Source organism: Ranitomeya imitator, chromosome 1 (assembly GCF_032444005.1).
Source record: "Ranitomeya imitator isolate aRanImi1 chromosome 1, aRanImi1.pri, whole genome shotgun sequence".
Lineage (NCBI taxonomy): Eukaryota > Metazoa > Chordata > Amphibia > Anura > Dendrobatidae > Ranitomeya > Ranitomeya imitator.
In genome coordinates this window covers 852,489,184-852,514,416 of record NC_091282.1, presented here as the reverse complement: position 1 = coordinate 852,514,416, position 25,233 = coordinate 852,489,184, and the positions used below count along the sequence as shown (strand labels likewise).

The following is a 25,233-nucleotide window of genomic DNA, read 5'->3' as shown; positions in this document are numbered from 1 at the left end:
ATTTCTAGAAATCCCATGCCCACACTATGCATGCATGTGCACCTGTGGATCACCTGCAGAAGTAGACATGCAGCGCATCTTTCAGATCCCCATCACGTCAATTTCTAGCATCTCCGCAACAGAAATTTAATCAGTAGAATGTAATAAATGGGGCAAATCTGCATGGTTCAGTGAACACATGCAGATTTACCTGCATTTTGGACCCAGGGAAAATTTACTGCGACCAAAGCAGTGTATTTTCCAAACATTGCTACTTCCAGATCGTGGGCACAGCCTGGCGTCCCGCGCAATAAAAAAAAAAAAAAAAAAGCAGTATTTAAAAACCCCAAATATTTTATTAAAAAGGCTTTCTGTAACAACTAAATACAAAACATGGGTGTTAAATAGGTCAGAATTTTTTAATAAATTTGTAGCTTAAAGTGATTTCCACAACCCCAATTGGCCAAAATCCCTATACGAAAGAGGGAAGATGCTTAAATTTAGCATTTTGATAACATTGGCAAGATTTAATGTAGACCATCGTGATACCACACTAATAGTGGGAGTGCATGGCGGAGCCGCTTTAGTATTGGGGTAAAATAAGCCTATGCCATTTGTCATCTACAAAACTTGAGACAAATGGCAGTGCCAGCACAAATTCAGAGGTAGGGAATGTTAGGATTGGAAATAGCAGTGAATTCAAGTGGTATATAGAAACAGTTTAAGAAACCTGACCAAGACGCAAAAGATGTAGATGCTCAGAAGTAGCTAAGCATGTTGACAATTCCAAAACTTTACTTTTTTTTCCCAGAAGGGGGAAGGTCGCCTTCAGTCAGAGAAACCTGAATAAACCCATGGAGTTGATAATGCCAAGACGAGGACTAAATGCCATGATGTAATCCAGTTTTCATCCATTGAGCATATTACATCACAGAAAGCATTGCATACACAATGCTACTGTGCTCAGGGAGGAACATTATATTCACCAGCAACTTGAGGTGGTAAGGAAATCAAATTGTTGAAAACAAATTTGTACAAGGTCATGGTTAAATCTTATTGCCAAAAATACGCAAATCTTAATCATACATGAATCGGAGATAAACAATGCAGGACACATTAAGGCATGAACGAACACAAGAATGCAGGATAGAGGGAGACTGTCTTTGGAATCATCCTCAGATTTTTAACACCCGTGCACCATTCACAGATCAGAGGAACCACAGAACTTTCACAGAAAATTCCAGAGGGGGTAGAGGGGGTGGGTCAAAGGGGGCAGTGGAAATAAAAAATAAAAAGAATATATAGGGACATTCTACGATCTGACTCCGCAAATAGCTCAGGCGGCCATATGTTTAAATAAAGCGGCAAACAATTTCATTCAGACCAGAATAAGTCATCTCTCAGCCCTACACACAAACCAGGGGAAAATAAAAACAAACACAACAGGGTGGCTGACAGCTGCATACAGTGACCCATCAGCAGATACTGCCACATGCACTGGTGGCCAGCCCAGACAGTCCATAAAAAAAAGATCCAGTAGCCTTTTGTGTCTTATTCATCATCCTCTTCCTCATCATCAAAATCATCTTCATCCCCTTCATCTTCCAAATCCCTTTTTCGTTTTTCTCCCTGAGGTGTATCTAGTGATTAAAAAAAAATTCAAATGTTAATGTGGCAGGTTAAGTTACCAAGCTAGATGTCCCAACATTCCTAGAACATGAAAGTTATAAAAAGGACAAATGACATAAGTGACACTTTATTTACAAGTTCTGTAAAACCAATTGTACACTGTACGTTTACATATGCACAGCTCCTGGCTCACGTCACTTCCCTGGAGATGCCACATTGAAGATATACAAGTAGGGTGTGCGTTTTACAACTGCTGAAATAATTAAGTTCACTGACAGATTGGTCAGACGTCTTCAGGATACAATGACTAGCATCCTACCCCAGAAACACAGGAGATCTCATTCAGAGCCTTTACTGAATTCAGTGTTCTAAAACCTTATTAAGTTGGCGGCCAACACTGATGGCACAGTTCGCTCTTTAATGAGATCAATTCCTCACTATTACAGCAAGACAGGTTTACTATTGTGTGAATTTTTTTATTGCAAGCATGAAAACTGAGTATTTTTCCCCCTTTTATAGTAGATTCCCTTGAAACTCACCCTCATCATCTTCGTCATCTTCTCCTTCCTCCTCCTCTTCCACATCCTCCTGAAAATAAAGATTTCTCATGAACAAAACATTCACATACTGGTCTATTCTGGGCAGCTTGTAACCTTCTACATGCTGGATACACTTCTATGAAGCACGGAAATACTTGCCCCCAACCCAGCAAACCCGTTCTATATTTACTGCACTGGAACCTCTAATACACTAAGGCTTTCACACTGCCGTCTTTTTAGATCCATCAATGCGTCATTTTGAGAAAAAAAACGACGCATCCTGCAAGTGTGCCTGCAGGATGCGTTTTTTCCCCATAGACTTGTATTGCCGACGGATCGCGACGTATGGCCACACATCGCGTCAGTCGTGCACTGGATGTGTCGGTATTTGGCGGACCGTCGTAGCGAAAAAAAAAAAAAAAATGGTCAAGTGAACGGTTTTTTCGTACATCGTTTCCTGCATTTTAAACTGCGCATGCCCGGCCGTAACTCCAACCCCTCCTCCCTGGGAGTTTACTATGGGCAGCAGACGCGTTGAAACACTGCGTCCGCTGCCCACGTTGTGCAGAAAATCACCACTGTCCGTCGGTACGTTGCGCCGATGCTTTGTGACGGCCCCGTACAAAGTGTGAAAGAAGCCTTATACACCCTTGCCATTGTCACACTATTCTAGCTACTGAAACATTGTATAAAGTGTGTTCTCTATTTCAAATGGCAGCTAAAATATTACTTCAGCAAAAGTTATCAGAAACCGACCTCATCATCTACTCCATCTTCATCTTCTTCATCAAGTTCGTCTTCATCAAGTTCCTCCTCGTCCTCATCATCCTCTCCTTCTATAAAAGAACAAAACAACAACATGTAAGGCAAAGAAAACCCTTTTTTAGGCAAGTTTAACCCTTTCACAACATGTGCCGTACATGTACTACACATGTGTCTCTGGCGAGGAGCCACATCTTTCGTGGCACACGTCAGCTGTTCAAAACATCTGACATGTACCCGTAACAGTAGGGGATGGAATCATGATCCTCCTGTGGCTGTTGACCCGTTAAATGCCACTTTCAAACCGACAGCGGCATTTAACATGTGCTTCCGGCAATCGCACCAGAAAAACACCAATCGTGATAGTTTGTCATAGATTGGTTGCCATGACAACCAGCAGTCTCCTGCAGACCTCTGGTTGTCACTAAAGGCACTTGTAGCCATCCGGCAGAGCAACTAAACTATTTACATATCCTTCAGGCCACGCAAAGTTATCACCAACATACTTCATTACTTTGATCTGCCTCCTGTCCCAAACACTATACTACAGTGCTGTCTCAATGCCCAGTTCATGCTCCTTTATTTCCTGCTCAGCTAAGATCTGTACACTACTCTGCTACCCACCCCTATACTCAAGACAGGGGAGTACCCATACCGTGGTTCTTTGACTATAGTACAGATCGTGCCAAGCTGCAATTGAAAGGAGCATGAACTGTAGATTAAAAGGAACGGCAACAGTGTTGAAAGAAGGAAGCAAAACACAGAAGTATATTATAAAAATTCATAGCAGGAGATGAGCACACACGACCTTATAGATGGATGAAAATGGGAGCCTGCACACTACCAACCAACTCAATTAACTGCTGCTGTCAGAAATGGACAGCAACATCTAAATGGTAACCAGCAGGGATCAAAGAGTGAGTGAGGAGTGGGCTCAGCCCTTTCCACACATGTGCAAACCAACAGACGTATATTTACGGCCTTTTGCACAACAGGGGTTAACTAGCTTTAGCTGTATTTTATTTTACATGCAGTTCACAAGAATCCAAAATAGGACATTATGACCAACTTTAAACTGTAGCAGCGACCCTTGGGCCATGCTCCACTGCAGAGGGTAAACTACATTCGTATTATAAGATACACTCCCATTTCCCCAACAAATTTGATGGCGGGGTGCGTCTTATAATCTGAAAAATACAGGCAAATACTATTACCGTATATACTCGAGTATAAGCCGACCCGAGTATAAGCCGACCCCCCTAATTTTGCCACAAAAAACTGGGAAAACTTATTGACTCGAGTATAAGCCTAGGGTGGAAATGCAGCATTTACCGGTGAATTTCAAAAATAAAAAATAGAATTATTCTTACCGTTAATTCGGTTTCTAGGAACCTTCCACGACGGCATATGGAGGTTGTCTCTTTGCCCTAATGGGGAACAGGAAACACAGAGAGGTTTAAAAGGACCTCCCACCTCCCAGTGACTTACAACTGAACCCATAGCACCGGTTTACCTTCCGAATCCCAGAACTAATCCAGGAATATATATCGGGTGGGAAATTAGTGCCGTCGTGGAAGGTTCCTAGAAACCGAATTAACGGTAAGAATAATTCTATTTTCTCTAGTCACCTTCCACGACGGCATATGGAGGAATACCAACTAATTTGGCACTAGGGAGGGACAACGGCCTGCAGAACTTTACGGCCGAAGACTAAGTCCTTATTGGACAATACATCTAATCTGTAATGTTTAGAGAAAGTATGAAGTGAAGACCACGTTGCTGCCCTGCAGATCTGCTCTGGGGATGCACCTGCTCTTTCTGCCCAGGAGACTGACGTAGATCTTGTTGAATGGGCCTTGATCCCTACTGGAGGTATTTTGTTTTGAGCAAGGTAGGCTTCCGTTATAGCCTTTTTGATCCATGTAGCAATGGTACTTTTAGCTACTTTTTTACCCTTATTTTGCCCAGAGGGATGGACAAAGAGGTTATGATCGATTCTGAAAGCACGGGTCTGATCTAAGTATTGCAGCACAATACGTCGGACGTCCAGAGTGTTGAATCTTCTTTCTTCCGAATTTGCAGGACTATGGCAAAAGGTTGGTAGAACAATCTCTTGGGAACGATGAAAATCAGAGACTACCTTTGGAAGAAAAGAAGGATCTAGACGAAGTACTATTGAGTCATCTCTCACTAGAAGATACGGCTCTCTTATAGATAAGGCTTGTAGTTCACCCACTCTTCTAGCCGAAGTTATGGCTACCAAAAACACAGTTTTGTATGCAAGATTTTGAAGAGAGCAGGAGGAAAAAGGTTCAAAAGGCGGGCCTGTAAGACCTTGAAGCACCACATTCAGATCCCATGGGGGAACTATTATCTGTTTTCTAGGATTCATCCTAGTTGCTGATGTTAAAAATCTTTTGATCCAGCGATGGCCTGCTAGATCTTGATCAAAAAGGAGCTAAGTGCCGAGACCTGGACTCTGAGAGTACTGGGCCTAAGACCCATTCCTAAGCCTTTTTGCAAAAAATCTAAGATGTTAGGTATATTAGGCTTGAGAGGGTCTGGAAGGTTAGGTAGACAAAAAGACGAAAACTTTTTCCAGATTTTGTTGTAGATGGCGTTGGTTACTGGCTTTCTCGATTTTTGGAGAGTAGCTATGACAGAGTCCGATAGTCCTTTTGCTTTCAAGACCTGGGCTTCAGTAACCACGCCGCTAAATTCCATTTCTGAGGGTCTGCATGGAGAATAGGACCCTGAGAGAGGAGATCGTTTTTTAGAGGTAACATTACTGGTCCATCCACTTGTAGTTGGATGATCAAGTTGAACCAACTTCTTTTGGGCCAAAAAGGGGCTATCAGGATAGTCGGAGTTCCTTCTATTCGTATCTTCCTTAGAACCTTTGCCAGGATTGGGATTGGTGGAAATGCGTAGACAAGCTGGAAGTGCCAATCTTGGACTAGGGCATCCACTCCTCTGGGATTGCCTCTTGGGTTCAAGGAAAAAAAGGTTTTGACTTTTGCGTTCTGGTGAGAGGCAAAGAGGTCGACTTCTGGAAGACCCCACTTTTGTACTAGCATATTGAACGTTTGAAGGTCCAGGCTCCACTCGCCAGGATGAATGTCCTGGCGACTCAGGTAGTCTGCTTGAATATTTGCAGTCCCTTTTAGATGAATTGCTGTCAGTGACAGTAAGTGTTTCTCGGCCCAATAAAAAATTCGAGCGGAGATCTTTTTCAAACTGAGGAATTTTGTGCCGCCCTGACACCTGATATGCGCCACCGTGGTCAAGTTGTCTGAATAGATCTGGACATGTTGACCGGAAATCTGACGGCTTGCTGCTAACAGGGCCTCTTCCACAGCTTTGAGTTCTCTGAAATTTTACGATTTCTCGCTGATCGACTGGTTCCAAAGACCTTGGTAAGGAACATGATTTACTATGGCTCCCCAGCCTCTCCTGCTGGCATCTGTCTTGATCGTAGTTATCGGGAGCTGAATCCAGCTCACCCCCTTCAGGAGGTTTCTGGAATTCATCCACCATGTTAAGGATGCTTTCACTCGACCTGGTGTGTGAATCCTTCTTGTCAGAGTGCCAGGTTGACCATCCCACCTGTCTAGAATGTGGGTTTGGAGAATTCTGGAGTGAGCTTGACCCCAAGCCACTGATTGTATACAGGCTGTCATGGAGCCTAAGAGAGACATTCCTTCTCGAAGAGTAGGACATCTCATCTCCTTGAATTTTCTGACTTTTGCTACTAATGGTAGCCTGTGATCGTCTGGGAGAAAGGACATCTGTTTTGTTGAGTCCAGAACCACCCCCAAGAACTTTCTGGTTCTTGAGGGTTGAAGCTGAGACTTCTTCATGTTTGGAATCCAACCCAGAGACTTCAATATCTCCAAAGTGGTTGACACATGGGATATCAGGGTCATCTCGGTGGGGGCAACTACCAGTAGATCGTCCAAGTAGGGCACTATACAGACACCTTGACTCCGGATAAATGACACTGCCTCTGCCATGATCTTGGAGAATACCCTTGGTGCTGAGGAAATGCCGAAGGGAAGGACTCCATACTGATAGTGCTCCACTCGATGACTCCCCCGTATCGCAAACCTGAGGTATTTTCTGTGTCTCGGGTGGATAGGAATGTGAAAATATGCATCCCTTAGGTCGATGGTTGCCATAAAGGACTGATGTCCTATCAGAGGAATTGCAGATCTTACAGACTCCATCTTGATCTTGCGATATTTCACATGTCGGTTTAGACCTTTTAGGTTTATAATAATTCTTACGTCCCCTGAGGGTTTGGGTACTAAGAATAGACGGGAATAATGTCCTTTTCCTTGTTCCAGATGTGGAACTGGTGAGATCACATTTGATTTCATAAGATCTCTGAGACCCAATGTCAACAAATTTTGATCTCTTGAAGACGTAAGGGTAGTAACTTTCAGACCCTGAGGGGGGGAAGAAATTAACTCTATTAATAGGCCCTCCTTGATGACATTGAGGACCCAGTGGGAACTGGTGATATTTTCCCACTGACCCACATATTTTGAGAGTCTCCCCCCTACCGGGTCGGAGTCATTGCTTGTCCTGTTGGGACTGTTGCTGCTGCTGCTGGGGGGACAAAAATATTTTTCCCTCTACCTTTGGCGTAACTCCACCTGCCGGTTTTGCCTTTCCCTCTTTGAGGGGGCTGAGACTGTGGGGCACGAAAAAACCGTTTTCTCGGTTGTTTTTGCTCCGGGAGTGCCTTTTTCTTGTCAGTAGCCTTGTCAAGAATATCGTCTAAGGCTGGACCGAAAACATAATCTCCCTTAAAAGGTATAGCACACAACTTGGCTTTTGACGTGATATCACCGCTCCATATTTTAAGCCAGAGGGCTCTTCTAGCAGAGTTGGAGAGTACGAGAGATCTGGCGGCCACTCTAACAGATTCCAGAGAAGCGTCAGCCAGAGACCCAGAGGCTCTATGCAGGATAGGAAGTGAATCTAATAATTCACCTCTCGGGGTACCCTGAGATATGAGACTCTAATTTCTCCAACCAGCAGGAGAGGGCCCTGGCAACACAAGTGGAAGCGACATTGGCCTTAAGGATAGACGTTGAAGTTTCCCAAGACTTTTTTAGGAGGCTTTCAATCTTTCTGTCCATAGGATCCTTTAATTGTGAGGAATCCTCAAAAGGGAGTGCTGTTCTTTTGGCGACTCTAGCCACCTGCACATCCACCTTTGGAATGTCCAATTTGATTACTTCACCCTCTAGAGGAAATCTATGCTTCATTTCTGCAGGGGTAGTGAGGCGTTTCTCAAGCTGTTCCCATTCCTGATTAACCATACTAACGATGTTAGCGTGCACCGGGAACCCCACTCTTTTCTCCGATCTGAGTCCGCCAAACATCTGATCCTGTACGGACTGTGGCTCATATTCCTCTTCTAGGCCCATAGTATTACGGACAGCAGATACTAAATCCTCAATGTAATCTGAGGAAAAGAGGTATTTCCTGACCTCAGCTTTAGGTGATACAGGATCTTCCCAGCCCACAGATGAAGTATGGGAGAGGTCTGAATCAGAGTCTGATTCGACCGCCTGAATTTTTCTCTTTTTAGCTGGGGAATGCGGCGGCGGAGGTGGAGGAGTAGTAAAAGCTGCTAACGAAGATTGCACCTCCTGTTTTACTAAGGAGCGAATTTCATCCAGCAGAGATGGTTGCTCAGCTTTTACAATCTTGTCAGTACATGGCTGGCAGAGTCTTTTGTCCCAGTTAAGAGGGAATTTAGTAGAACAGACTGGGCACTTCTTTTTAATAGCGGCTTTAGGGGCAGACTTCTCTCCCTGAAATGACAAGGGAGAGGGGAGTGAGGACATTAAAACCCCCTATAGGTACTACCTCCCGGATCCTATCCCTGCAAAACACTTACTGTAGCAGGGGTAGCGCTGGGCTCCGCAGATGCAGGGCACAAGGAACCATCCATACTGGGAAAATTAGTCTTACCTCAGTGGTGGTTCAGCAGGGTTTAAGAACGCTGTCCGCACCTGCCTCCAGCAATCAGTAGTTCCCCCTCCCCCTCCGGGATCCATGTGAGGGGACGCCATCAGTCCGACACGCTGGCCGGCGAACCCGGAAGAAGCGGCTTCCAGGAGAACGAGGGACCGGAAGTGACGCGCGAGACCGCCGACGTCACATCCGGAACGCCGAGCCGGCAATGGAGGGGGAGAACGCTGAGCAGCTCATGGAGGAGCCCGGCGAGGGATCCCAGGCCTGCTTTGCCCTCGTGGGGGCGCGGGAAGGCCGGGAGGGGGTCCCTGAGGCACCTGCATAGCAGGACGACGGGAGCAGCAGGGGAGGAGGCGGAACGCGACCACCAGCTGCCCGGCTACAACAGGCAGAGCCTGCACAAAGGTACCGCAGTCGCCGGCCACAACAGCACCTGGAGACCTCTCCCTGTCCCATGGGGAACAGGAAAGACACTGGCAGGTGGGAGGTCCTTTTAAACCTCTCTGTGTTTCCTGTTCCCCATTAGGGCAAAGAGACAACCTCCATATGCCGTCGTGGAAGGTGACTAGAGAAATAGATCATTATTTCCCCATAGCTGTGCCATACAGTGCTCTGCACCGTTCATATTTCCCCATAGCTGTGCCATATACGGTGCTCTGCACCGTTCATTGTGCCCCATAGATGTACCATATACGGTGCTCTGCACCGTTCACTGTGCCCTATAGATGTGCCATATACGGTGCTCTGCACCGTTCACTGTGCCCCATAGATGTGCCATATACGGTGCTCTGCACCGTTCACTGTGCCCCATAGATGTGCCATATACGGTGCTCTGCACCGTTCACTGTGCCCCATAGCTGTGCCATATACGGTGCTCTGCACCGTTCATTGTGCCCCATAGATGTGCCATATACGGTGCTCTGCACCGTTCACTGTGCCCCATAGATGTGCCATATACGGTGCTCTGCACCGTTCACTGTGCCCCATAGCTGTGCCATATACGGTGCTCTGCACCGTTCACTGTGCCCCATAGATATGCCATAGACGGTGCTCTGCACCGTTCACTGTGCCCCATAGATGTGCCATATACGGTGCTCTGCACCGTTCACTGTGCCCCATAGCTGTGCCATATACGGTGCTCTGCACCGTTCATTGTGCCCCATAGATGTGCCATATACGGTGCTCTGCACCGTTCACTGTGCCCCATAGATGTGCCATATACGGTGCCCTGCACCGTTCACTGTGCCCCATAGATGTGCCATATACGGTGCTCTGCACCGTTCACTGTGCCCCATAGATGTGCCATATACGGTGCCCTGCACCGTTCACTGTGCCCCATAGATGCTCCACATAAATCTCTGCCGCCGCCGCTACTGCAATAAAAAAAAAAAAAAAACACATACTCACCTCCCTTGATTGCAGCTCCCGGCGTCTCGTTCCGGCGCCTCCATCTTCCCGGCGTCTCTGCTCTGACTGATCAGGCAGAGGGCGCCGCGCACACTATATGCGTCATCGCGCCCTCTGACCTGAACAGTCAGAGCGCAGACGCCGGGAAGATGGAGGCGCCGGCCGGGAAGATGGAGCGACGCTCGGCGGCTGGAACGAGGACAGGTGAATATGCCATACTTACCTAGTCCTGGCGATCCTCGCGCTGTCCCTCTGCCTGGTCTTCGGTGCCGCAGCTTCTTTCTCTATCAGCGGTCACCGGCACCGCTGATTAGAGGAATGAATAGGCGGCTCCACCCCTATGGGAAGTGGAGCCGCTTATTCATTTCTGTAATGAGCGGTCCCACGTGACTGCTGAAGAGGGGAAGAAGCTGCAGCACCGAAGACCGTGGGACGGCAGGGACAGCGCGAGGATCGCTGGGACTAGGTAAGTATACCTCAGCGCCCTCACCCGCCGACCCTGCCACCCACCTTGACTCGAGTATAAGCCGAGAGGGGCACTTTCAGCCCAAAATTTTGGGCTGAAAATCTCGGCTTATACTCGAGTATATACGGTACATTATTTTGTGTGGTATGACTATCTGGACCAACAGGCATACTCCATTTGAAACGTTAATTTTTAGAAATGTCAAATTTCTAATTTTATAGACAAACGCAAAACATAGACCTAAATATTTACGGTCAAAAAAAAAAAAAAAAAAAAAAAAAAAAAAAGGTCTCTGTTGAAACATTCCAGAGTTATTGCCACAAAGTAACACTGGTCTGATTTGGAGTTTTTGGCTTGGTCAATAAGGGCTTTAAATTGCTATATACCTGAGCAAAATATCCCCATGTACATAATCCTATTGCACTGTATGTTAAATAAAGGGGTCAATAAGAATACCCCCCTCAAGAGATTTTGTGTACCCAAAGGGTGTATATAACTGAAGTTATGTAAAAAGTACTAAGGTTTAGCAACCAAGCTCTCACTACCAGCTCAAGAAAAATATAAAATCAAGTTCTACTAGAGAGCAGCACTTACCTTCCCCATTCTCATCTGCATCCTCACCATCTGGCTCTGGATCAGAGTCAGGTGCCTCTTGATCATCAGCATCAAAGCCATCAAGGAAAGTTAGCTTAGGCAGCAATGCAAATACACTCTCTCGGTAGTTGTTCAGCATAGTGACTTCGCAGTTGAACAAGTCTAAACTCATGAGGTTATTCAGTTTTTTCTGTAAACAGCAAAATGTTCTGGTCATATTTAACACTTCAGTTGTAATAATTTTAACATTAAAATGTGCAATAGTTGCAGTTAAGGTGTAACTAAACGTAAAATGTTACAGTTTACATGTAAATTTATGGCCTATCACAGGAACCTTCCAGAAAAGTTACCAAGTACTAATTTGTAGAGTCAAAGGGCCCCAAGGGATTCAAAGTTTTACTACAGAATTCAATCATAAAAGCTGTCAAAAGTTGCAAAGTGGTGCAGTAGCATCTATCGACAATATAATGTTGGCTTAAATAAAATACATTTTTTTCCTCAAACTACAGCAAAATTGTGCTGGTGCATTCTCCGTATTATTTATCTGCAAGTGATAGATGCCATTATGCAGGCGCTGCCATTTTGCTCAAGTTACATTTTTTTTTTTTTTCAAAGGCAACAATATTATATGCATTAGTTAAAATAGATGGCAGGTCACTGAAGGATCAGTGACCTGTCATAAGTCCATAAAGATGCATATGTAAGCAGAGCACCACATGAAGATCACCCCGGAGCACATTAAAATCAGAATGAGAATCACATTAAAGGGAACCTGTCAGCAGGATTGTGCACGGTAACCTACAGTGTCAGGTTGGCGCTGTTAGGCTATGTGCACATGTAGGAAAAGAGGTGCAGAATTTTCTGCACAAAATCCGCATCTCCTGGCAGAATCCGCAGCCTTGGATTTGCTGCGGTTTTTATGCGGAATTGATGCGGATTTTGCCACTGAGGAATTTAACATGTAGGGGTGCAGAAACGCTGCAGATCCGCACAAAAAGTGACATGCACTTTGAAATCCACAGCGATTCCGCACTGATTTTTTCTGCACCATGTGCACAGGTTTCCCCCCCCCCATTGAATAACATACTGTACATCACAGTGCAGATCCGCATCGTGTGCACATAGCCTTATACTGATTAAAATGATACCTTGATGGATAAAGTCCATATTGTGGATGTCATTTAATCTTTATGTTCAGTTAATGAGATTCTTGTGCTTCAGGGTGGCCTATGGGGGGGGAGGGGGGTTATTTGGTGCTCTGCTTAGGTATTTAATCTGATGGCTTATGACAAGTCACTATGATCCTTCAGTGACCTGACCCGTATTTTACATATTGTATTCCGTATGTATTGGAGAAAAATGCACGATGGCATCTATAATATTCATCAAGTTGCAGCACGGTGGCGCAGTGGTTAGCACAGCAGCCTTGCAGCACTGCGGTCCTGGGTTCAAGCCCCACCAAGGACAACATCTGCAAAGAGTTTGTATGTTCTCTCAGTGTTTGCGTGGGTTTTCTCCGGGCACTCCGGTTTCCTCCCACATTCCAAAGACATACTGACAGGGAATTTAGATTGTGAGCCCCAATGGGGACAGCAATGATAATGTGTGTAAAGCGCTGCGGAATATGTTAGCGCTATATAAAAATAAAGATTATTATTATCAAGTTATTTTATTTAGCGATATACATTCTGAAGAAAAAAAATCCCTTAAAATGGCACTGGCTGCACCAGAACAGTAGCATCTATTGGCGATCTGATACTACTGCGCAAGTGCCATTTTACTACATATATAAAAAAAAAAAAAAAGTTTCCAGCAAGTTTCTACCAGATTGCTGGCACCTGCTGTTTTTTTTTTTTTTAACAATACACATTCAGTATATAAAATAGGGGGCAGGTCACAGATCAGTGACCTGTCAGAAGCCATGCAGATGAATACATATGCAGAGTATCAAAAAAACAAAAAAAAAAAAACACACCCGGAGCACGAGAATCTCTAACTGAAAACTGCAAATAAAGATTAAACCAAACAAGACAGATTGCATCTACCAAGGTATCATTGTAATCAGCATAATGGCGCCAACCTGACACCATCTGTAGGTTACCATGCACAATCTTGCTGTCAGATTTGCTTTAAAGCTTCAGTTTAGCTGAAAAGCGCAAGATCACAATTTCAGCTCCCATTGATTAGCATTGGCATAATGTCTGGAATTGGAAATTGGCCTTTTATATTTGTTTTAATAAATCAATAGAACACATGAGAATAAAAAAATAAGTCGTAAAATATGTTATAAGAGAAATCAGCTTCTTTCTTCTGGAATGATCTTTAATTCTCAATTCATAAGTAAAATCTGTCTCAGGTGATGACAAAACATTTACATTACAGTCATAGTGGTCATAAAAGTTCAGAGGAGCGAGGATATAGAGGCAGACATTTCAAATTTTCCTAAACTAAGGGTATGTGCACACGATGCAGATTTAGTGCAGAAAAATCTGCTGCAGTTCTGCACTAAATCTGCATCTCCTGCCAGAATCTGCAGGTGCGTTTTTAATGCGTTTTTTTTAGCACAAATCTGCACGAAAAACGCATGAAAAACGCACGAAAAACGCACCTGCAGATTTCTATTATGGAGGGGTGCAGAAACGCTGCAGAACTGCACAAAAGTAGTGACAGGCACTTCTTTGAAAACTGCAGCGTTTCTGCGCAGATTTTTCTGCACCATGTGCACAGCTTTTTTTTTTTTCACATTGATTTACATTGTACTGTGATCACAGTGCAGTTCTGCAGAGTTTCTGCTGCAGAAAAATCTGCTGCAGTTCTGCACTAAATCTGCATCGTGTGCACATACCCTTATAGTTACACTTTAAAAAGGGTTGTCCCATTTAAAAAAAAAATCCCAGTCCCAAAATGAGCATAAATATTAAAAGAAACAAAAAAAGCAGAGAATCACCAGCGGACATGAGAAAAGTGAGTAAAGTGGTTTTTTTTAATTAACTGTGCCTGGGGACTAAGACACAGATGAACAGGAGGATCGCTTTGTTACAAAACAAAAAAAACTTAATTATGTATACTCACAAGTGGCTCCAGAGTGTTTATGTCCTTAATCTTGTTCCCACTGAGATTCAAGTGTGTTAAATTTGGGGTTTTCTCTGCAAGCACTTCAAGACCACCTGAAATTCGGTTATCACTAAGCTCCAACTGCAGAACAAAGATGATAGAGGTGTTGCATTTATATAATAGTGCACATCTTTCATTAATGCAAATCAAAAGCTGGATATAGATATTAAATTTACCCTGTAATTCTAGCGCAGATTGCTGGGTAATTATCCAGTGATTCCAAAGAAGAGAACCATAAACAATATAGCTAAAAAAGAATTTATTTATTAACAATATTTAAAAAAGTTACGGAACATACCGTAATTTGCAAAAAGATGCCCTAGGGGGCCGAAGGAAACCATCCTATAGCACGAATATACATAGCCTACAACCTGCACATAAAGAGATCTATCAAAAATTCAATGAATCACATAAAGAGTAATGTATATCCAGATCCGCCTGATACCTGTCATTGCATATGTATAATCATAGAGAGCGTCCCTGCAGGGAATACATAATATACTGTGCAGAAAAATAGGTATAGCTAGGAACATTAAATGCAAAGTAAAAAAAAAAAAAAAAAAAAAAAAAAAATGTTCTCATTCACTTTATGCAGTTAATGTGTGCTCTGTGTCAGTACTGCTACATACTTAGGCAGTTAACTGGTTCATGCAGCTTTACATGAACACCCGAGCCTTACACTATAGCTGGTCCGAATAACTATAGCATTTGTTATCATCCACCTCTCGTGTCTCCCCTTTTCCTCATAGTTTGGAAGCTTGCGAGCAGGGCCCTCATTCCTCCTGGTATCTGTTTTGAACTGTATTCCTGTTATGCTGTAATGTCTATTGTCTATGCAAGTCCCCTCTATAATTTGTAAAGCGCTGCGGAATATGTTGGCGCTATATAAATAAAAATTATTATTATTATTATTACTCCAGCTGCGGTGAGATAATTTGTACTTTGCATTTAATGTTCCTAGCTATACCTATTTTTCTGCACAGTATATTATGTATTCCCTGCAGGGACGCTCTCTATGATTATACATATGCAGTGACAGGTATCAGGCGGATCTGGATATACATTACTCTTTATGTGATTCATTGAATTTTTGATAGATCTCTTTATGTGCAGGTTGTAGGCTATGTATATTCGTGCTATAGGATGGTTTCCTTCGGCCCCCTAGGGCATCTTTTTGCAAATTATGTTCCGTAACTTTTTTAAATATTGTTAATAAATAAATTCATTTTTAGCTATATTGTTTATGGTTCTCTTCTTTGGAATCCGTGGTTAATGCCATTGATTATCCATATTGTTGTTGCATTTAGGATTGAAGTGCCATATGGTAATTTGTTGGACATAATATTGAAAATATGGGTAATAATCCAGCCTATAGTTACACAAGCCAGTCCTTGAATCGAATTTTACAAAGGACCTGTCACCAGGTCAGAAGTGTCCAGCTTTTCCTCTTACTGCTGCGCTCGAGTACGCAGTTTTGTTTTATACCTGTGTCACGGTTTCAGATATGGGCATTTTTATTTAGTGATAGTTTGTATAGTCTTTACCAAGCAGGTGGTGCTCATTGGGTAGGTACCGTAATAATGCAGAGCAGCATAGAAGATTTGACCCCAGAGAATCCTTTAATAATGATCTCTTGGTAAAGACCATAAAAATTAGCACTAAATAAAAAGATACATGTCTCGAACTATATGGCACATGCAATAAAAAATTTTTTTTTTTTTAAAAAAAAGGCCACATCAGACAATTAGTCTATGTGCCAGTCAGCCTTCTGCACAGGAATGGCAACAACATAAAGACTGGTTGCCACAAAACGATGGACCAGGACAGGACGACTCGAATGGCTTGTCGTTAATCATAAATATCAGATCAGTGGCAAGCCAAGACTCAAGATCGTTCAACTCTGGCTGGATGTTCAGTTTCAATTGAAGAGACCAAGAGCTGAGCTGCAATACACAGGAAAGGATGACACAGGCTGTACAGTTTGGGCTCTGTATAAGGTTTAATCCAGGCACCCAAGGTTTGAGTGTCAGACCTCACTGATTAACTCTTTTTAGGGTAATATCAGTATCTGCCTAAGCAGTCAAGCGTTATTTTATGGCATCACCCATCCTGCACAAACACAAGTTAGTTTTACTCATTAAAAAAGGTACAAGAACACCAGTGTGTTGAGCAACAAATTATAAACCTTCTCTAATAGCATCTATTGCCCCATGCAGATAATATGCAAAGGTTATCGAACACACAAAACAGCTTACCTTCCTTAATTTCTCCAGTTTGGGAAGATTAGCTACTGACAACAAGTTAATGTTGATCATGCTCAGGAATTCCAAGTTGACGAACTCGGCTGTAAGTCCAGTAATTTTGCCATCATCTGAACGGCAATTATCCAAAACCATTTCTTTAACCTGTGGTAAAAGGAGATATCACGAAATAAGGCATAGAGCGGACACATTGTGATCTGGAAGCCATTCCTAGCTAGAGATGTATTCTACGGCGCTTCTCGAACGAGGTCTGCACATTGTAAACATCCGCAATAATGCAGTCAGTCAAGTTTAATGGGATTCTTTCTTGGGTGGGATAGGCAGGTCACAATGGCGCTGTATTAACAGGCACCCCTATATAACGAGCAGCTTCTGATGCCCTCCCCCCAAACAGCTGCTCGCCAGGATTATCACAGTACTGTACTTCTGGGTGATCAACACTGCAGTCTCAACCACACATGCTCGAGGCCTCCATCACACCCACTGGCTTCCGGTTAAGAACTCAGCCCCATGCCAGAGCAGTTGCCATATTGTACTATTCACTCCAGAACGAATCCATTCATCGCTCGGAAATAAACACCGTTTACTTGGAAGTCTAAGCTCAAAAGTGCCAGTTATTCTAATAGAATAGAAAATGCATATGTACAGTGGAGTAGCCATATACTAGAAAGGTCAGCCATGGAGGGAGGAAGCCTCGATCGGAGGGAACATGTGCCATGGAAACTTTACAGGGGGGAAATAAAGTGTTAAAGGGGCATCTAATGTAAAAGGGGCAGAGGGAGAATTACTGCGTGTGTTCAAGACAAGAACCACCTGACATTGGAGAAACAATTTTAAAAAGTGATTTCTTATCAAGAACCATCTATATGGGATAAATGTTCGCCCTTTATTAGGAAGCTGCAAAAATGTGTTCTAGTGAATGAAGACAGACAAAACTCCAGCAGGGAGCTCGAGTGTGCAGGCATGCCGCCATTGCCGGGCACTGAGGGGACACACGCGGCCTGGAGGCAGAGCCCCCAGAAACAATGGTGGCCCCAGCCGCAGACCACATGTGCTGGGGGGCTGCAGCCTGAGCAGGACTAGAGCAAACAAGCGCAGCTCCGGCGGGGACTAGAGGCCGCCTCATGCACATGGCGGGAACAAGCACCGCGCACGAGGCTCGGTAAAAGGGCCACGTCCCGGGAGTTCTCCGCCAGCCACGTGTTCGGGAAGTCATAATGGCCTCAGACCGGGGACAGCAGCGAGTGGGGAGCACGGCCAGGAGCGAGAAACGCGCCCAGCCATGTCACTGAGGGCACGAAGAACGAAGCCACTTACCTCAGCCGCCTTCCGGTTCCTCAGCTCCAAGGTGAGTCTCTTTTTCATGTCCATTTTGGTTTCCCGTAAAGAAAAGTTGCCGAATACCGACTTCTTAAAAAAATATAACGCCGAAATAAGCAGGAGCCGCTTGTGTGCGCCTCTTTATATAGGAACGGCGCCAAAGACACAAAGGAGGGGTTTGGTTATTGGGTGGGAGTATGTGGCGCCATCCATTGGCTGACATCTACTGGGCACGCTCGGTACTGCACTCCCGCCTCAAACAAGCGAGCCTATAGCAGGGAACAAGAACAACTTTATTGACAACGCACACATGGGAAATAGTGTGGCGCCTTTTATCGCCATTATGGGGAGAGAAGCACCAAATGGCGACGGGAGGCATGTGCTAAAAATAAGTGTCCTGCCCCGGCCTCAGTACTTCGGGACAGGGCAAGGCTATCAGCGAAGTCCCCACACAACACCTCAACAGTGACGGTGCTGAGAGAAAGCCGCGCTCGGTCTTTCCGGTGCCAGTAACGGGCTCGGCGCCTGCTGTCACGTGTGAAGTTACCGACGTGAGGGGAGCTGGTGCCTGAGGAAATTAGCTGGTATCACAAAGGTCCCACGTAATGGCGGAAACTCTGCCGGATTTCCACAACATACAGGGTGGAGGGAGGGTTTCATGGCGGACATTATGGCACGCCGGTGTAGGAAACAACATGGCTGTCTGGTGAAAGCACAAGCGGGCACCTAGCTCCCCATAAGGCACATGCCAGGGTACTGTTCTCAGCCCCATAGAGAACCAAGGGAGCGGTATGTGGCATCCGACCAGCTGCGCCATTTGTATAAGGCCACGTTCACACCATCGGTATTTGTAAGCTAAAACCAGGAGTAGGTGAAAAAAACAACATTTCTGCATCTCTTGGCAGGGAAAACGCACATTTTAATGCGTTTTTTTTGAGTGAGGTCAATGGTGAAACCCTCACATGCTGTAGATTATTTTCTGCACGTCACAAATACTCAGCATGTGATGAATTCAGGTTTCTCGTTCAGTTTGCTGTTTTCAGGTCTTTGCTAGTAAATCTGCATGGCAAAAACGCACCAAATCTGCAATATGTGCCTAAGCCCTTATGTATTTCATCTAACATACCCTGTATGTAACCCCTTTTCACATGTACAGCACCATGGAATTAATGGTGCTATATAAATAATAATAATTGTTCCTGGTTTTGGTTTAGAACTATGGAGGTAAAAAAAGTGATCTTGGCATAAAAGTTGCCCAATCTGTCCGTGTAGGTCCCAGCGGTCACACCACCACCGATCAGTAAGTTATCGCTTTTCTTCCGAATATAAGCCTATGTGCACACGTTGTGGATTCTCTGCGGATCCACAGCATTTTTTGCAGTGCAGAAACGCTGCAGATCTGCAATTGATTTACAGTACAATGTAAATCAATGAGAAGAAAAAATGCTGTGCACACTTTGCGGAAAATCCACTGCGGATTAAAAGAAGTAGCATGTCACTTCTTTTTTGTGAATCTGCAGCGTTTTTGTACCCATTCCATTATAGAAAACCGCAGGGGTAAAAAACGCAGCAAAAACGCAACAAATCCGCAGGTGCATTTACTGCCAGGAGAGGCAGAATCCACACCAGAAATTCCTAAGCCTAATCTGCAACGTGTGCACATAGCCTAAGCGATGGCTTGTTTTCATCACACAACCTTTGTTACAAGAGTTGTGGAAGTAAATAATAATGGGGCATGTTTACCATTGATGTATATCTTTTAGCATGAATGTAGATGAGTCAGGAAATATTCCATATACAGTATATCACTCAGATTGGGGACATATTAGATTTAGTTTCATATTTTATTTTTATACCATTTAACCCCTTCCTGACCCATGACGCCACGTAGGCGTCATGAAAGTCGGTGCCATTCCGACCCATGACGCCTATGTGGCGTCATGGAAAGATTGCGTCCCTGCAGGCCGGGTGAAAGGGTTAACTCCCATTTCACCCGATCTGCAGGGACAGGGGGAGTGGTAGTTTAGCCCAGGGGGGGTGGCTTCACCCCCTCGTGGCTACGATCGCTCTGATTGGCTGTTGAAAGTGAAACTGCCAATCAGAGCGATTTGTAATATTTCACCTATTATAACGGGTGAAATATTACAATCCAGCCATGGCCGATGCTGAAATATCATCGGCCATGGCTGGAAATACTAATGTGCCCCCACCCCACCGATCGCCCCCCCAGCCCCCCGATCTGGCCGGTCCTCTGCTCCGGCTCCCCTCCGTCCAGTGCTCCGCTCCCCCCCCGTGCTCTTGTCCGCTCCCCCCGTGCTCCAATCACCCCCCCCGTGCTCCGATCACCCCCCCTGCACTCCGATCCACCCCCCCCCCCCCCCGGTGCTCCGTTCCACCCCCCGGTGCTCCGTTCCAGCCCCCCCGTGCTCCGTTCCACGCCCCCCGTTCTCCGTTCCACCCCTCCCGCGCTCCGATTCCCCCCCCCGTGCTCCGATCCCCCCCCCACCCCATCATACTTACCGATCCAGCCGGGGTCCCGTCCGTCTTCTCCCTGGGCGCCGCCATCTTCCAAAATGGGCGCATGCGCAGTGCGCCCGCCGAATCTGCCGGCCGGCAGATTCGTTCCAAAGTGCATTTTGATCACTGAGATATAATCTATCTCAGTGATCAAAATAAAAAAAATAATAAATGACCCCCCCCCCTTTGTCACCCCCATAGGTAGGGACAATAAAAAAATAAAGAAATTTTTTTTTTCCACTAATGTTAGAATAGGGTTAGGGGTAGGGTTAGGGCTAGGGTTAGGGGTAGGGTTAGGGGTAGGGTTAGGGTTAGGGTTTTGGTATGTGCACACGTATTCTGTTCCTCTGCGGATTTTTCCGCTGCGGATTTGATAAATCCGCAGTGCTAAACCGCTGCGGATTTATGGCGGATTTACCGCGTTTTTTTCTGCGCATTTCACTGCGGTTTTACAACTGCGATTTTCTATTGGAGCAGTTGTAAAACTGCTGCGGAATCCGCACAAAGAAGTGACATGCTGCGGAATGTAAACCGCTGCGTTTCCGTGCAGTTTTTCCGCAGCATGTGTACAGCGATTTTTGTTTCCCGTAGGTTTACATTGAACTGTAAACTCATGGGAAACTGCTGCGGATCCGCAGCGTTTTCCGCAGCGTGTGCACATACCTTTAGAATTAGGCCATGTGCACACGGTGCGGATTGGCCGCTGCGGATTCGCAGCAGTGTTCCATCAGGTTTACAGTACCATGTAAACATATGAAAAACCAAATCCGCTGTGCCCATGGTGCGGAAAATACCGCGCGGAAACGCTGCGTTGTATTTTCCGCAGCATGTCAATTCTTTGTGCGGATTCCGCAGCGTTTTACACCTGTTCCTCAATTGGAATCCGCAGGTGAAATCCGCACAAAAAACACTGGAAATCCGCGGAAAATCCGCAGGTAAAACGCAGTGCCTTTTACCCGTGGATTTTTCAAAAATGGTGCGGAAATATCTCACACGAATCCGCAACGTGGGCACATAGCCTTAGGGTTAGGGTTGGAATTAGGGTTGTGGTTAGGGTTAGGGGTGTGTTGGGGTTAGGGTTGTGGTTAGGGGTGTGTTGCGGTTAGGGTTGTGATTAGGGTTATGGCTACAGTTGGGATTAGGGTTAGGGGTGTGTTGGGGTTAGTGTTGGAGTTAGAATTGAGGGGTTACCACTTTTTAGGCACATCAGGGGTCTCCAAACGCAACATGGCGCCACCATTGATTCCAGCCAATCTCGTATTCAAAAAGTCAAATGGTGCTCCCTCACTTCTGAGCCCTGACGTGTGCCCAAACAGTGGTTTACCCCCACATATGGGGTACCAGCATACTCAGGACAAACTGCGCAACAATTACTGGGGTCCAATTTCTCCTGTTACCCTTGTGAATCTAAAAAAATGCTTGCTAAAACATAATTTTTGAGGAAAGAAAAATGATTTTTTATTTTCACGGCTCTGCGTTGTAAACGTCTGTGAAGCACTTGGGGGTTCAAAGTGCTCACCACATATCTAGATAAGTTCCTTGGGGGGTCTAGTTTCTAAAATGGGGTCACTTGTGGGGGTTTCTACTGTTCAGGCACACCAGGGGCTCTGCAAACGCAACGTGACACCCGCAGACCATTCCATCAAAGTCTGCATTTCAAAAGTCACTACTTCCCTTCTGAGCCCCGACGTGTGCCCAAACAGTGGTTTACCCCCACTCATGGGGTATCAGCGTACTCAGGAGAAACTGGACAACAACTTTTGGGGTCCAATTTCTCCTGTAACCCTTAGGAAAATAAAAAATTCTGGGCTAAATAATTATTTTTGAGGAAAGAAAACGTATTTATTATTTTCACGGCTCTGCATTATAAACTTCTATGAAGCACTTGGGGGTTCAAAGTGCTCACCACACATCTAGATAAGTTCCTTTGGGGGTCTAGTTTCCAAAATGGGGTCACTTGTGGGGGGTTTCTACTGTTAAGCCACATCAGGGGCTCTGCAAACGCAACGTGACGCCCACAGAGCATTCCATCAAAGTCTGCATTTCAAAACGTCACTACTTCACTTCCGAGCCCCGGCATGTGCCCAAACAGTGATTTACCCCCACATATGGGGTATCAGCGTTCTCAGGACAAACTGGACAACAACTTTTGGGGTCAAATTTCTCCTGTTACCCTTGGGAAAATAAAAAATTGCAGGCTAAAAGATCATTTTTGAGAAAATAATTTTTTTTTTTTATTTTCATGGCTCTGCGTTATAAACTTCTGTGAAGCACTTGGGGGTTCAAAGTCCTCACCACACATCTAGATTAGTTCCTTTGGGGGTCTAGTTTCCAAAATGGTGTCATTTCTGGGGGATCTCCAATGTTTAAGCACACAGGGGCTCTCCAAACGTGACATGGTGTCCGCTAATGATTGGAGCTAATTTTCCATTTAAAAAGCCAAATGGCGTGCCATCCCTTCCGAGCCCTGCCGTGCGCCCAAACAGTGGTTTACCCCCACATATGGGGTATCAGCGTACTCAGGACAAACTGGACAACAATATTTGGGGTCCAATTTCTCCCATTATCCTTGGCAAAATAGGAAATTCCAGGCTAAAAAATCATTTTTGAGGAAAGAAAAATTATTTTTTATTTTCATGGCTCTGCGTTATAAACTTCTGTGAAGCACCTGGGGGTTTAAAGTGCTCAATATGCATCTAGATAAGTTCCTTGGGGGGTCTAGTTTCCAAAATGGGGTCACTTGTGGGGGAGCTCCAATGTTTAGGCACACAGGGGCTCTCCAAACGCGACATGGTGTCCGCTAACAATTGGAGCTAATTTTCCATTCAAAAAGTCAAATGGCGCGCCTTCCCTTCCGAGCCCTGCCGTGTGCCCAAACAGTGGTTTACCCCCACATATGAGGTATCGGCGTACTCGGGAGAAATTGCCCAACAAATTTTATGATCCATTTTATCCTACTGCCCATGTGAAAATGAAAAAATTGAGGCGAAAAGAATTTTTTTGTGAAAAAAAAGTACTTTTTCATTTTTACAGATCAATTTGTGAAGCACCTGAGGGTTTAAAGTGCTCACTAGGCATCTAAATAAGTTCCTTGGGGGGTCTAGTTTCCAAAATGGGGTCACTTGTGGGGGAGCGCCAATGTTTAGGCACACAGGAGCTATCCAAACGCGACATGGTGTCCGCTAACGATGGAAATAATTTTTCATTCAAAAAGTCAAATGGCGCTCCTTCCCTTCCGAGCCTTACCATGTGCCCAAACAGTGGTTTACCCCCACATGTGAGGTATTGGTGTACTCAGGAGAAATTGCCCAACACATTTTAGGATCCATTTTATCCTGTTGCCCATGTGAAAATGAAAAAATTGAGGCTAAAAGAATTTTTTTGTGAAAAAAAAGTACTTTTTCATTTTTACGGATCAATTTGTGAAGCACCTGGGGGTTCAAAGTGCTCACTATGCATCTAGATAAGTTCCTTGGGGCGTCTAGTTTCCAAAATGGGGTCACTTGTGGGGGAGCTCCAATTTTTAGGCACACGGGGGCTCTCCAAACGTGACATGGTGTCCGCTAAAGAGTGGAGCCAATTTTTGATTCAAAAAGTCAAATGGCGCTCCTTCCCTTCCAAGCCCTGCCGTGCGCCCAAACAGTGGTTTACCCCCACATATGAGGTATCAGCGTACTCAGGACAAATTGGACAACAACTTTCGTGGTTCAGTTTCTCCTTTTACCATTGGGAAAATAAAAAAATTGTTGCTAAAAGATAATTTTTGTGACTAAAAAGTTAAATGTTCATTTTTTCCTTCCATGTTGCTTCTGCTGCTGTGAAGCATCTGAAGGGTTAATAAACTTCTTGAATGTGGTTTTGAGTACCTTGAGGGGTGCAGTTTTTAGAATGGTGTCACTTTTGGGTATTTTCAGCCATATAGACCCCTCAAACTGACTTCAAATGTGAGGTGGTCCCTAAAAAAAATGGTTTTGTAAATTTCGTTGTAAAAATGACAAATCGCTGGTCAAATTTTAACCCTTATAACTTCCTAACAAAAAAAAATTTTGTTTCCAAAATTGTGCTGATGTAAAGTAAACATGTGGGAAATGTTATTTATTAACTATTTTGTGTCACATATCTCTCTGGTTTAACAGAATAAAAATTCAAAATGTGAAAATTGCGAAATTTTCAAAATTTTCGCCAAATTTCCGTTTTTATCACAAATAAACGCAGAATTTATTGACCTAAATTTACCACTAACATGAAGCCCAATATGTCACGAAAAAACAATCTCAGAACCGCTAGGATACGTTGAAGCGTTCCTGAGTTATTACCTCATAAAGGGACACTGGTCAGAATTGCAAAAAACGGCAAGGTCTTTAAGGTCAAAATAGGCTGGGTCATGAAGGGGTTAAAGGGAACTATTCAGGTCCAGATTCCCTTTGTAAATTACAAGCGGAGCATGTTAGAGGTGATAATTCGCATCCAGAGCATGTGTCTGGCACAAGTCGTAGTCACCATTCGTGTTATGCCCCACTCGTTTCCAGTCCCAGCGATTCTCCAATCATGCCCAAAATCATTCAATTGATCAGGGGGCATGATTGGAGAACAGCCATTACAGCTCAGTGTTGTGCCCTGTTAGGCCGGTGTCACACTTGCAACTGCAATGCGA

General features: G+C 44.6%; 1 protein-coding gene across 1 annotated transcript; it reads right to left on the bottom strand.

Moving 5' to 3' along the window:
* Positions 1–315: 315 nt before the first annotated feature.
* LOC138651427 (acidic leucine-rich nuclear phosphoprotein 32 family member B-like) lies at positions 316–18,254 on the bottom strand. Its single transcript, XM_069741621.1, has 7 exons — positions 18,060–18,254; positions 16,737–16,886; positions 14,440–14,562; positions 11,368–11,557; positions 2,904–2,983; positions 2,148–2,196; positions 316–1,619 (listed from the first exon to the last, which is right to left on the bottom strand). The coding sequence occupies exons 1-7, from the start codon at positions 18,111–18,113 to the stop codon at positions 1,531–1,533; spliced, it is 735 nt and encodes a 244-aa protein (XP_069597722.1). The 5' UTR covers positions 18,114–18,254; the 3' UTR covers positions 316–1,530.
* Between the last annotated feature and the right edge of the window lie 6,979 nt (positions 18,255–25,233).

Coding starts and splice junctions, on each gene's coding strand:
- LOC138651427 (XM_069741621.1), bottom strand. CDS start 18,113: ATGGACATGAAAAAGAGACTCACCTTGGAGCTGAGGAACCGGAAGGCG. Junction 2,984..11,367: donor TGCAGATGAGAATGGGGAAG/GTAAGTGCTGCT, acceptor GTTCTTTTATAG/AAGGAGAGGATGATGAGGAC. Junction 2,197..2,903: donor AAGATGGAGTAGATGATGAG/GTCGGTTTCTGA, acceptor CTTTATTTTCAG/GAGGATGTGGAAGAGGAGGA.